A 14,581-nucleotide genomic window follows, 5' to 3' on the forward strand; every position below is an offset into this window, starting at 1 on the left:
AGTCAGGGAGAGCAGGATGCTCAGGGAGAGGAATTCAATGTGTTCAGCAGCTTAGCTCAGCCCCACAGTGAACATGGTAGTGCTCTGAGCTGTCCTAAGTGCACAACATTTTATGATGCCTTCATTAAACTGAACCCAGTTCAAGTGGTGGAACTAGAGAGAAACACAAGAAAACAGAGCATAGAACTACTCTGGCATGATGCACGCAAGCTGCGCATAACAGCAAGCACAGCCAGCAAGGTGCCTCAGCGTGAGACAACTGACCCCGTTAAGTTTTTCAATGAACACCTCTACCCAAAGTTCCAGATAAGTGTGGCCACAAGATATGGGAAAGAAAGCGAGGGACTTGCAAAGGAGCAGATTAGGGAGAGGGGCTGCATAGTGATGGACAGAGGGTTGGTGGTGTGTGCAGGCAGCAAGCCCTGATGGTATCACTGATAACAAGCTGCGAGAAGTAAAATGCCCCATCACACTCAGTGCTTGCACATCCCTTCATGATGCACTCACTGCAACAAACCAAGACATGGCAGGTACAGTTAGGGATGCACTGTCTTGTTATTTGGACCCCAATACAGCACCTGGAGCTTGATGTGCCTTATGACAAGGGTTTTGTCAATACATATATGCAAAGGCTACGTAGCTTTTACTTTAAACACATGCTGCCAAAAGTTGTGGATGAATTTGTAGAGGGAAGACTGCAGTTGAGTGATGGCTATATTAAAATGGTTTCAAAAGCAGCTCAGTAGTGCTGATCTAAAATCAGTCTAGCAAGAAAAAGGGTGTGTTTTCTTTAAAAAAAACATTAAATACATAAATACATTAAAAACAGCAGAAATCGTATTCTACAGTACTTTATTCCTCAGTCAATAAGTTAATCAGTATTTGTTAGTGTTCATTACTAAATATATAATTTAGTTTTTTATTTACAATCCATGTGAAACATTTTGATAGTGCAACAGTACAAATATTATAATGCATGTTTTTGACATTTTAAAATATGTAATAATAAAAAAAGTTATCTTGTATCAAATTAAGTTGTGGTTCAGTCCTGCTTTATTTTGGTACAAGTGGTTTCCTCAGATTTGAAAATGCTGCACAAACAATTAATATTTTATCTATTGTGCAAAGACTGTTATCATTTCTCCGTTTGACCATACTGACTGGCAGGGTGTTCCGCAGAATTCTGAATGACTTCAATTTTCCTATGGCCCTTTCCACATGGATTCTCAATCGTGACATTTTTCTAGAGTGTGTCACCTCTAATCCTGTCAATTGTTTTCTTCCTTTTGTAGATGCTGGTACATGAAGATGGACACATTTGTTGGCAAAATATTCAGGAAAAATGAAGCCTCTATCAGCCATTACATGGTCTCCTTGTTCAAGAAGGTCAATCAACCCAGAATTTTTTGTTATAACTTTGTCACTAGCACGACCACCCCAGACTTTTGATAAAAATGTAACAGCCCCTGTTGGACTAATACCAACAAGGAACTTCACAGTATTATGTGATTTGTAGTGGGAGTATGTGATTGTTCATGCTTGCAAACTAGTTGGCCTCACAGAGAACATTTCAGTACAGTCTATTATACATCTAACTTTTTGGAAACCTGTAGTCTTGAAGAGGGTGGGGAGATTTCTTCTGATTTCTTTTCTGGATGGCCACCGGACAAGGCATTGTAATTCTTTAGCCATCACATCGAGCCATTCATGAAAGATGTTTGAGACAGTTCCACAACTCACTTTGAAGCGAAAAGCTAGGTCTTGATGAGTTAAGCCTAGACGAAGCTTCATCAGGACCACAAGAAACTGCTCGGGAAGGGTAAGTATGGTTGATGATGCATTCCATATTGATGTCAGGTAAGTGAGGAGGGTGAAAAACACAGAAGTAGTTGTGTAAAAATGAGTGCGCTTGTCATCATTTAAAATAAAATCGGACAGACTGACAAACATATGATCTTGTAGTTGTTTTTCTTGAGATTCCAGTTTCTTCTCCAGTGAAGCCATTTTTCTTTTTAATTCAATGTTTTCATTCTGTAGCTGGTCAATGTCTGCCATTGACAGATCTGTACCCACAGCAGTGCATCCTTCTTCAGGGTCAGCCTGTGTGACCTCTAAGGAAGGTGAATCCATGGGCTCAACCACAGATGATCTCCTCTGACTCCGCTGGTATCGCTCCAACTTCTGTGAACCATGGTGCACCTAAAATAAAACAAGTGACAGGAACAGTTAGTGTTGACAGTATTGCAACTTGCTGAGCATCATACATCCTTTGCATAATCCATACATTTTCTGGTTACATGCACATTTTTGTGTAAAAAAATGCATTATATGAGTTGCTTAAAAATGATTAAAACATTAGTAGCCTACTATTACAATGAAATTAGATCAAAGTAAAATTTATTTGTAGCACTTTTCACAATGCATTGTTACAAAGAAGCTTTACAGATAAAATGTATCAGTGATAATGTAGTAAATTCGTCAGTGAAAATCTAGTAAAAGTCCTTATTTAGTAATTAATTTAAAGCTTCATTAGAAAAGCTATGCATTATTGTATTTGTTATGTCCCCAGGGGGCAAGCCAAAAGCAACTGTTAAATACTGTGTTATTTGTATAGCATTGATGGAAAACCATTGTGGCTCTTATGTTTGAAAAATACCAGTATCATTTATAACGCTAGTCCAAATTGTAGCTAAAGCGAATCAAGTATTTGAAATTAATGTATACAATGTTATCTACGTGTGTACCAATAAATGTAGCTAATTCATAACTATTGCAGGCTTGTTACTGGTCAGCTAGCTAATGTATGTCGCTTATCGTGAGTTTGTTACCTGTAACAAAGTGAGTGTTACAGATCCTTGAATTCTTGCATGGCAGCCAAACCTCTCTTCGCACAGCGGTTATCCATGCTTGCCGTCTCGTCTGGTCTTTTATTTTTTATTTTTGACAAGGCATCCCACAGCACAACAAGCTGAGCCCAACTTCGGTCTACTCATCACCTTAACTTTAACTGTGTTTGTAATCGGCACCATATTACTAGTGAGACCCCTGATCCATATATAATGACTATATAATATTATATAATTATAATATAATAATTATAATATGATTATAATTATTATATACAGTGAGTCTGACCGATAAACAAACACAGACCGGAAGTTAACTTCAGTAGTTTATCAGCAATCCTAAAAAATAACACTGCCAAACACACATGCTAAAAACAACAACTTACTTACACATGGTAAGAAATGGTTATAAAAGCTGAAACAGAAGTGAAACAAGTAGTAGGAATATATATATATATATATATATATATATATATTTCTTACTGTATGTTCACCAAGGTTGAATTTGTTTTTATTAAAAAGTATAAAAAAGTATATAATATAATATAGCTGTGCTGAAAGAGTTGTGCTGCTCATTCCCAACCCTCCCAGGATTCTTTGATGAATAGAAAGTTTAAAAGAAAAACATTGTAACATTATAAATTTCTTACTTTTGATCAATTGAATGTGTCATTAAAGAAAGAAAGAAAGAAAGAAAGAAAGAAAGAAAGAGAAAAACATCTTACTGATCGTTTGAATGGTGGTGTATATACATCACACTATGTGTGTGAATAAAAAGTAATACAATAATAAAAATGGCACACTGATTTACTGAAGAACAAACTGAAAAGTTTCTTGAAGAAACATATACTTATATTTTAATCCAGTTGAATAGTTGGTCCTTTGTTGCTGTCTTGGACACATTATAATGAATTAGCCTTTATTCTACAAACGCAATGTGGTTGAATAAGTTTTGATTACCTGTGATCATAACACGTTTTGGACTGTCTTAACTTCTGTATTTGGTGTTTTTCAATTGTGAGCAGCTAACCTGAGGGGCATGTTAATACCTGGTGTTACAGGTTCTCAAGTGCTTACTTCATACAGTTGTTTGATTTGACTGACTTTCGTAACAACTTTTCCATTCAGCAGTGGCTGGGCTCAAAATACAGCAGTTGCTACACATTATTCATAGGAAAATCTGATAGGAAAGAAAGTTCATGCTAAAAATGTTCTGATAACTCTATAAACATAGACAAATGGAGGAATATTGATGGGAATGATCTACAAAAGCAACATTCCTCTTTCATGCTGGCAAGGGTAACGCTGACATGTGGCACCATTTATTCAACCATGCTTGCAATTTGATGTCATCAGGAAAGATTGTCTTGCATTATAGCATGGAGAAAAAAAAATGCTGGTGACTTAAGAAATGGAGTCAGCAAAAGGACAGACCGCATCCATCAATTTGCTATTTAAAGGAAGGGAGGAGTTGGACTGCATTTTTACACTGTGAAACTCTTCCCAATGTGACTTGTGTGGTGGGGCAGAGGCGGTGGTTAATTAATCAGCCTGTGAGTGGAGCGCCAGTGTAAACACTCCTGATAACAGAAGTGTGAGCGATGAGGTCGGGGGGAGATAAACAGAGTGCGATGGGGGCCTTTGGCAAGAGCACTTCATTAAGCTGTTTTAGGCCACTCTTGCTCTGTCCACTCCTAATGCCTGAGTTATCAGTACATTTTCTGTGGCTTTGATCTTACTCAATATTCACATGAGAAGCAATTACGCAGGCGAGACCAAAATAAGCAGTGACATTTGCATATTTATGCACAGAGTTAATTTGGGGGTGGAGTTAGTGGCTGATGTTGCTATTCATGCAGTCTTGCAGTCTTCTTTGAAAGAGAGCTGTTTGATAGAGAAAGGGCTTATTATGAAAATAATGAGAAACTGGTCAACTTATTCTTTCTTAATTAAATTTGTGAAACTGAATTTAGTGTCTGTTAAAATAAAATGTAAACTTTTGATTTCAGTGGTTATGAAGTTGGGTGGCTCAGTGAACAGCAAAACATCTATATATCCAGCTTTTTCAGCTTCATGGAAGTATAAGCTTGGTCTTTGATGTTTCTTTGAACATTTGTTGGGAGAAATTAAATTAAAAATATGGGTATACAGCTATAAAATGAATGCAGATTGCATACAGTAGCTCAGATAATTCAGCCAGGAAGAATTTGATGGAAAAATGTTGCTGTTATGTTAAAAACTCAGACTCTTGAATACAAACTTTAAAAAAATCCAATTGAAGCCTTTAATGAGATGTCTTCTGGCACTCCTGAGAAGACAAAATTCAGGCGCCAACTGGCTTTTGTGGGTAAATAAAATAGTTACTGGTCAACTGGCTTGTATCTCTAAATAAATGCAAATTAATGCATTGTTTAAATCTAAAAATTACTAAACTAAATCTAACAATAACAAACACATCTTCAAATTCAACTTTATTTTCAGCTTCATGGAAGTATAAGCTTGGTCTTTGATGTTTCTTTGAACAATTTGTTGGGAGAAATTAAATTAAAAATATGGGTATACAGCTATAAAATGAATGCAGATTGCATACAGTAGCTCAGATAATTCAGCCAGGAAGAATTTGATGGAAAAATGTTGCTGTTATGTTAAAAACTCAGACTCTTGAATACAAACTTTAAAAAAATCCAATTGAAGCCATTAATGAGATGTCTTCTGGCACTCCTGAGAAGACAAAATTCAGGCGCCAACTGGCTTTTGTGGGTAAATAAAATAGTTACTGGTCAACTGGCTTGTATCTCTAAATAAATGCAAATTAATGCATTGTTTAAATCTAAAAATTACTAAACTAAATCTAACAATAACAAACACATCTTCAAATTCAACTTTTATTTTGGTGGAAAATTAAATTTCCTTGAAGAACATTTTTAAAAAGTAGGAGACCCAAAGTTATTTACTGCCCCTCATGTTGTTGCAAACATATATGAATTATGGTCTTCTGTGGAACAAGGAGCCAAACGTTCCTCAGAATGTTCCACAGAAAAACATGCATCTTGGAACAGCATGAGGGTCAGAAAATGGTGACAACATTTTTTTGAGTGTACTATCCCTTTAAGCAAAAGCCACTCCGTTTAATAGCATTGCTGACTAGCAGAAACAGTTGAGATATTATGATGAGATCTCTGCATCATTTTATCTAGGAATCCACCTGCAGTTTCAAAGTAAAGGGAAGTGAAACTGCCCTGCATAGTGATATAAATACCATGGACCATGGTGAACCCATTATCCCAGTATTCCTAAAAGCTTGGCATCCCATTATCACACCACTCTCATCTGCCCCCCACAATAATAGCAGGCTGGTTTTAAGGGACCAAAGACCTCAGAGGCTAACAACCAAATCCAGTTATCAGTGATGGTCTAAACACAGCATCGCTGTCCTTATGCCTGTGAGTTTGAGCAACCCAAAAGCAGGACTGAGGGACAAGGCCAAGCCATGTGGTTCTCCAGTGAGCAGGCCCTACTGCTCCTGGTGGTCTGGCCTGCACTCTGTACGGCCTGCTCCTTCCTGACAGATGGCAGGATTAACCAAGCGTGATGCCCCACTGGTGGCACACTGTGTATTTATAGAGTCAGACCAGGGATGGAATTACTTCTGAAGTGCTCATGGATAGTGATGGTGGTGAGAGCTACACAGAATGTGAAGATATGTGGGACAAAATGAAGGACAGCAGGATTTGAACCACTCTACATGCAAGATTGAGCCAATTGACCCCATTTTATTATGTGAATGTGTCAATGCTCTGCACACTCAGATGAATCCCAAACTGGGAGGCAGCAGTGGTCTAGGCGATATTTCTTAAAGTGAGAAAGAGTGGTGAATTTTTGTGAAAAATAAAGCACGAATACAATGACAAATTAACTTTAAAATAATGCGAATGTAATATGCTAAAGTGTATCTAAATGTTCCCATTTCTTAAAGGAATAGCTCTCCCCAAATAAAAATTTGCTGACTATGTACTCACCTTCAGGCCATTAAAAATGTAGATGTGTTTGTTTCTTCATTAAAACAGATTTTGGGGAAATTTAGCATTTCATCACTTGTTCACCATTAGAGCCTCTGTAGTAAATGTGTGCCGTCAGAATGAGTCCAAACAGCTGATAAAAACATCACAATTAATATCTTGTGAAGCAAAGAGCTGCATGTTTGTAAGTAACAAATCCATCAAGACGTTTTAAGTTTAATTTATATGTATGAAGTACAATTGTCATGTATGCGCATATGACTCTGTACATTATTGATTATTTTAATCACTTTGCAATGTAAATTTCACAAGAAATTGTTATAAATATGATACTATACACATGGTATTTTAAACATCTTAAAGGGACAGTTCCCTCAATTTCAGTCATTCATTCATTCATTCATCAATTCATTCGTTCGTTTGATTGTTTATTTATACCTTTTTACACACCCTGTATGACTCTGTGGAACACCAAATAATATGTTTTAAAAATGTTCTGTATACAATAAAGTCAAGATTGGAATTACATGAATGTGAGTAAATGATGACAAATCTTTTCTATTTCTATCCCTTTAAGATGTCATGCCATAACAAACATCTAGACAGTTCAGCACAGGTCTCCATGGGCATCAGCTGTAGTACCATCATCAGCCTACAAATTCAGGCATTTACTTCCTGCTGGCAGGCTGAATGGATGTTGGTTTGTTTTATTGAGGGCATGAAGGTGATGTTGCTTGAAGCTGTTTGTGTACAGTGGATTGCCTGCTCATAGTGTGCCATGCTGAAATGAGAACACATATGGTTGACGCTGCTGTAAATCCTTTTAATCCTTAAAACATTAATTATTTATTAATGTATCTATTTGGTTTTTGTTGTCCCTGGAGATACATTTTTAAAAATCTTCATTAGGATCTTCATCTTCATGGAGGATAAGGTCATTATTAACATGTAACAGGGATGTGAGATTGTACTGATTTTCCCCAAACAAACAAATTTCCACAGGGATTTATTTATTCAGTTTAAAAACAAACATTCAGTTTAGAATATGAAAAGATGCTGTTTATGTTAACTAATCAGCATGGCGTGTTACATTCATATTTCCATCAGGCAGTTATGTTCTGAGGATTAATCAGGATTAGTTACTGTATTGCACTTATAGTGATGTGCAGAACATTAGGGGTACGTGAGTTTATGGAAATGTTCAAAATATTATCACTTTCAGAAAAAAGCTACTACATCTTGCATGTGTGGTTACATTGAAAATACTTGTGAAACACAAGTTACATCACAAGTTACCCAGAGTGTGGTTTTTCACCTGGTGCAAAATAAACACTTGGGAACAGAATTGTGTAAGCTTGAGGAGGTAATCATAGCAACAGTGCAAGTACTTTAACACTTTATGTAAGGAGAAAAAAAACAATTTTATCAAAACACAAAATGTGTAATATTTTGATAAATATTTAATATGTTTAATATGTTATTTAATATGCTTTTATGATTTTATATATATATATATATATATATATACATGCATTAAATCATAAAAGCTTGAGTGTTTTAAAGGGGTCATATGATGTGATTTCAAGTTTTCCTTTCTCTTTGGAGTGTTACAAGCTGATTGTGCATAGATGAGATCCCTGAAGTTGCAAAGACTAAAGTCTCAAAACCAAAGAGATATTCTTTATCAAAGTTAAGACTCTGCCACGCCCCCCAAAACAGCTCGTTCTAACACGCCCCCACATATCTACCTCACTATGTGGAAATATGTGCATAATGCCGCCCAAATGTGCAGTATTTAAGATGGTACATTTCGTGGCCTAATGGTTAGTGGCCTAATGGTTTCTCTCTTCCACCTTCAATGCCACGACTGAGGTGAGACTCTTGAGCAAGGCACTGAACCCCCAACTGCTCCCCGGGTGCCGCAGCAATATGGCTGCCCACTGCTCCGGGTGTGTTCACAGTGTCTGCACTTGGATGGGTTAAATGCAGAGCACAAATTCCGAGTATGAGTCACCATACTTAGCCACACGTCACGTCACTTCACTTAAACTCTGCCAGGAAGACAATTAGAGGTGAGCAAGAACTGTTTTTAAGCATTAACATTTTAAGCATTCTATTAATCACAGACTTGTCCAGACTAATTTATAACTCAGATTTCAGAGGAAGCTTTCAGCGTATGTTCATACAGTATATTCTCCTTTAATGTGATTATTAATCATTATTACTAATATTAATGTTCATTCTTATGACCAGGTTCACTAGTAGAGGCCATAACATACTATATACAAATCAATAAATAGTAAGGCACAGTTCAACCAAAAGTTGGACAGTTGAACTGATTTTATTTTATTATTTATTCATTCATTCTTTAAAAATATTAAAACCACTCAGGTCCAATTTAATTTAAGATAATATTTCAAGATTTCAATAATTTGGAATTTGTAACCATCCGGCACACTTTTTTTAGGTACATATTATATATACCAATTATCTCTGTGATAATATCTTCATGACAGTTCATTATTATGTGCATGTTAAGTATTCAGAGCCTATAAGCACATTACACCTGTCTAGTTAGTTTAAATCCCAGCTGCCTCCCTGTCAGATAAGGGTTTTTTGTTTTTTGTTGTAAAGATAGAGCTTGTGCAGAGATTGTCACATGTTGCTCTTCCATAATGCATCAGTCAGTTTGGTTTATCAGCAAAGAAAACACATGTTAAATCTCTAGTTGGTTCAGAGACCTTCACAATATTTTATTAGTTATATATTAAGCTTGGAATAACATGTTTGTTTTTCCTCCACTAAATTTTTCATAGATGGAACAATGCGTGATATATTTTTATCCCTCATGCATTTTTCAGTACTCTTCAAGGTGCTGAAGTGTTGTTTCTGTTACCACTCTAGTGCTTCAGCATCTAGAGCTTTTTAATAGATCACAATCTTTATTTCTGTCAGCCGTCCCTCAGAAAACCAACAAAAATCATGACACATCAGGTCCAGGGTAAGGGAGTTTGAGCCAGATTACTGAACACTCACTTCCCATATCAGGACAGTGCTGTGTTTCTGCTGAAAATGTTATGTTTATTGATTTTGTACATCCATTTTTTTTTTTGGCCATGCAAACTTAAATGTTTGGTTTTCTGTAAAATATTGTTCATTGTTGCTAATGTAGATGAGGCTTTGTCTACTTTGAAAAAAACAAAAAAAACACTTGAATAGCCAACTTGATCTCATGATCATTCGTATGTATTTTACGTAACATGTGGTTCTATAAAACGTACATTTACTTCCGTTTTTACAGGCACTAAAACGTACAATACTGACGTATTTTCAGCATTTAAACGTACAAAATTGACGTATTGATGACACCTAAAAATGAATCCTTCTGAATATTGAAATTGCGGCATTCATTTTATTAGTTTAGTTGTCATATGAATTACCTTGTTTTCAATTGCATTATTAAATTGTTTACTAATTTACTTATGAAATGATAACATTTCGTTTTGTTGTGTGATTTCTGCTGCCAGCTCGTTTCCAAGAATATGCCTACATAATGTTAAACAAGACTTCACTTTAAAGTTAAACCTTAAAATAAATAAAATTTCTGCAATCATTAACCTTTACTTGTCATGTAATGTTTACTTTGATTGTCATGGGCCACAAAAGGCGTTTTCTCCGACATGCTGTGACTGACAATAGAACTATAAAATACACCAAAAACACAACATAATTACGAAATGAAACAATTTTATTAGTGCGCTATAATCCATATCTTCCTAATCCATACGACTGCGAGGAACAGACCCAAATCCAAGCCTTTATTCGGCAATCTGCTTCTCCATCCCGAGCAGCGAGTCCAGTGACCGTAAGCAGCAAAGACTGGTGTGCTCTTTACAAATTCAAATGTTGCCGCTTCAAACGACAGGTTTTACGGCAGGATAATTCGTCACGGATTGCGACATGCCGTGTTTCTGGTGAGGTGTGTTTGAATGATGGGCGCGTTCCTTCACGAGTTCACGGAGTGGATCGGGAAAATTATCTGGATAATATTTTCAGCGATTAACAACATAAATTCTGCTCTGGATCACACAAACCTACTGTATTCCGCCAGAGATTACTGCGGGTGCAACGCATCATTTGGATTACATTTGGTGCTGCTTTTGACATTTTTGCAATAAATAAATGATTGTAATTGCATTTATCTGTCTGTCATGTTTTTCTTATACTGTACAGAAATGTTTAGGTTTATAAGTAGGAGTGGGATTAGACACCATAAAAATATTTTAATGCTATATTGTTACTAAAATTGTTATTTTCCTGCATATTTCGGTCATTTGTGTTTTATATCCTTTTATATTCGCTATAAAATGGGTAGGTTAAGGTTTGGGGGTAGGTTAAGGGGTCTAAAAATCTAAATCGCTTATTGATAAAATTATAAAAATGCATTGATACGAATATCTTAATGATATAAAAGATACGCAAATATTTGGAAGTTTTTTAGCTAAAAATACGTTGCGATTTGTACGTTTTAAACGTTGAAATACGTCTAAATTGTACGTTTTAGCGTGAATAAAAACGTACAAAAGTGTAAGTTTTGTGCTTGTAAATGTTACGTATTAATACCTACCTATAAACATGAGACCAGGCTGGAATAGCCTACATCAATAAGAATGTGTGGAAAACTACAAACCAATCAATGTAATGCTGATTATTATTATTTATTTATTTATTTTCTTAATTAAAGTGATGGCAACACAAGTAGAATTCTGAACTGTTGTCCTGGTGAAAATCTTTTTCTACTGGCATGCCTCTACCACATAATCCCACTTTTTCATTTTTAATGTCTGTACTATATTATATATTTACTGACCTTCATTAGTTAAGCAGTTGTGCTGTCCTGGCCCCAGGCCCCGGGCCATCCTTATTGTTGAGCCCTGAAATATTCATCCATCCTTTGTGAATTTGGATTATCAAAGAGTAACAATATGCGACAAACTCTTTGAAGTGTGTCCTTTAAAGAGCCTGGACATAGAGGAAGGTTGAGAGAGCGTACATGAGTAATGAAACTAGGGTCAAAGGTCATCTGCCTGTGGTTTAAATACCAGCTGCATGATTGCCCTGCTCTGAAACACCTTATAACAATGGAGGAAAGATGAACTGATGCTTTTGTATTGAAAGCATTGCTTCTACAGTAGTTTCATCATGATCAGGGTTATTACAGTTAATTAAAACATTAACAATAATAAAATAAAATATAAAAAAGTCCACTTATTATATTTCAGTCAATTTTTGTCAACTATTTGTCAAGGCAGCATGTGACATATTTAAACCAAAAACTAATAAACAAAAGGTCAAAAACACAACAAAATTATTACAACTTTAAATAAATCAAAGGTGAAAACAGAAAATATAAAAATAAAAATATATAAAAATAAATATATAATTCATGAATAAATATAATTTAAACTACTAACAACAACTATAATAGTATATCAATGATACTAACTTGCAATGAACTTGCAGTGGAAAACCATTCACTATTTTTATACAGCTTGCTTGTGGAATGGAAGCCAACAAATACTAACACACTTCAAAACAACTGTATCTGAGTAGCAGCGATTGTATGGCATATTGTTACTGCTGATAAACAAGTCAAGCCATTTTATGGCCAATAAAACCAGTGAGTAATTATCTCATAATACTCCATTGGTTTTCAGCAGACCAGCTGAGATTAGCTATTATTGCTGAGCTGCTTTTATGTGTTAGCGTGACACAGGTCAGAGCTAATAAGCTACTGTATGAACATGCTGCGTGGCTGGCCTTTTCAGCATAGTAGGGAGTGATCCTAATGACGTCTGTTCTGCTTTATTTGACAGTGTCACTGGACTTGCAAAATGAAAGACCACCTTTTAAATATGACGTGGAACTGAACTTCTCCCTATTTATAGACTCATTCTTAAATGTATAACTGTGGGGTTCTGATGGGCTTTATATATTGGAAAATAAGAAAAAGCAGAGCCCTAATTGGAGAACTATTCAAGCAAATGCAAGCAGAAGTTATACAACTCCAGTTCTTATTACTGCCAAAGCAGGAAATTGAGTCTTCAACACTGAGTCCTCATTTTTTTTAACTCATACCCCCCTGTATTTCTTATGGAAGCAGCTATTGATGTCACTTTGTGCACAGTATAGGCATATTAGGGGCCGTTTTTGCTGTTGTGGGATGTGCAGCGAAGCAAGAAATTGAAAAGGGGAGTGATGGCAGATCTAGCACGCCAACACTAATAAGCCTTGTTTGTGAAGACAGGAGATTGCACACATCAATTTCACGCTTAAGATTTAGATCGCTACTGTTACCTGGACCTGTTTAGCACTTTCCAAATGCTTAACAAGTTTGAAGCTCAAGGTGCTGAAAGGAACCATGAAAAAAAAGACAAATTGAATGCACTGCTTATTGAAGAAAAAAAAATCACGCTTTGGAATTAACATGTACTGTATGTGACGTCAAGTCCATTTTATTTGTATAACACTTTTCACAATATAGTACATACTGTTCCAAAACTTAGTGAGCAAACCATAGTCTTTTTAGATTTTTAAGCTGAAAAAGATAATGTTTGAGTTCTAAGGATAATGATTAATTTACAGTGTGTGAAATCCACCCTAAAAGGACTGACAGACACAGGCAGTAAGCAGTGAAGCGTCCTTCACTGTCTGGCTGGTAAATGCTTTAATTGGCAGTAGAAGTTGCTCAGGATGGATGTAAGTTCATCGTTATGTGAGATGTGTAATGGATGAACGATTAGCTGTGTACGAGCGATTGTTTTTCGAAATGGCTAATGTAGCATTGAGGCAAAGTATTATTTATGACACAAACAAATACAATGCAAGGCAAAAGCATATAAATGGTAAAATGCTAATATTATTTGAGATAGAAATCGTGCAGTAATGCAATTAATACTTTAATACGTGTATACTGATAAAATATGTCTTTAATATAAAAGTTTACAAAAAGGTTACTTAAAAGTGTCGAAAGCAAATGTACATTTTGTAAGGCTTTATTTACTGTCAGTGTTGTTTAATCTTTTAAAACCTTTCCAGTTGATCTATCTATCTATCTATCTATCTATCTATCTATCTATCTATCTATCTATCTATCTATCTATCTATCGTTATTTAAAGGTTCTTTACATGCAGTAATGGTTTTATTTAGAACCATAGCATTCTGAAGAACCCTTTTATGCTTAAATGGTTATTTGTGTTAGAGTTTAGGGTTCTTTATTCCCACCCTTTTGTTTTTCAAATCTGTAACTGACAAAGCAAAGGCAAGTTTATTTATATAGCACATTTCATACACAATTGTAATTCAAAGTGCTTTACATAAAAGAAAAGAAAATAATGATAAAAATAATAATAATCACAACAATAATCACAACAATAAAACAAGGAATTTAAAAACTTTGCAAATGATTTAAAATTTGATTTAAGAGGTTTAAAATGAATTTAAAACAGTTAAGAATAGAAAATGATTATACATAAAATATAGTGCAATCAGTTCGGATATTGCACAGTGCTCATTCAATAAATGCACAGCTAAACAGATGAGTTTTGTGTCTGCATTTAAATGTGACTAATGTTTTAGCACATCTGATCTCTTCTGGAAGCTGATTCCAACTGCGGGCAGCATAATAACTAAAAGCAGACTCCCCTTGTTTTGTG

At 35.5% G+C, this 14,581-nt stretch overlaps 1 protein-coding gene across 1 annotated transcript in view; it reads left to right on the forward strand.

Moving 5' to 3' along the window:
• Window positions 1–1,449, forward strand: part of LOC107564503 (uncharacterized) — a 2,583-nt gene extending 1,134 nt beyond the window's left edge. The window contains exons 3-4 of the mRNA XM_016249596.1: window positions 7–395; window positions 1,293–1,449. Of these exons, the coding sequence (XP_016105082.1) occupies window positions 7–395; window positions 1,293–1,449 (546 nt within the window). The remainder of the gene's footprint in view (window positions 1–6; window positions 396–1,292) is intronic.
• The last annotated feature ends 13,132 nt before the right edge of the window (window positions 1,450–14,581 follow it).

This window comes from Sinocyclocheilus grahami, unplaced genomic scaffold (assembly GCF_001515645.1).
Source record: "Sinocyclocheilus grahami isolate Dianchi unplaced genomic scaffold, SAMN03320097.WGS_v1.1 scaffold941.1, whole genome shotgun sequence".
Classification (NCBI taxonomy): domain Eukaryota; kingdom Metazoa; phylum Chordata; class Actinopteri; order Cypriniformes; family Cyprinidae; genus Sinocyclocheilus; species Sinocyclocheilus grahami.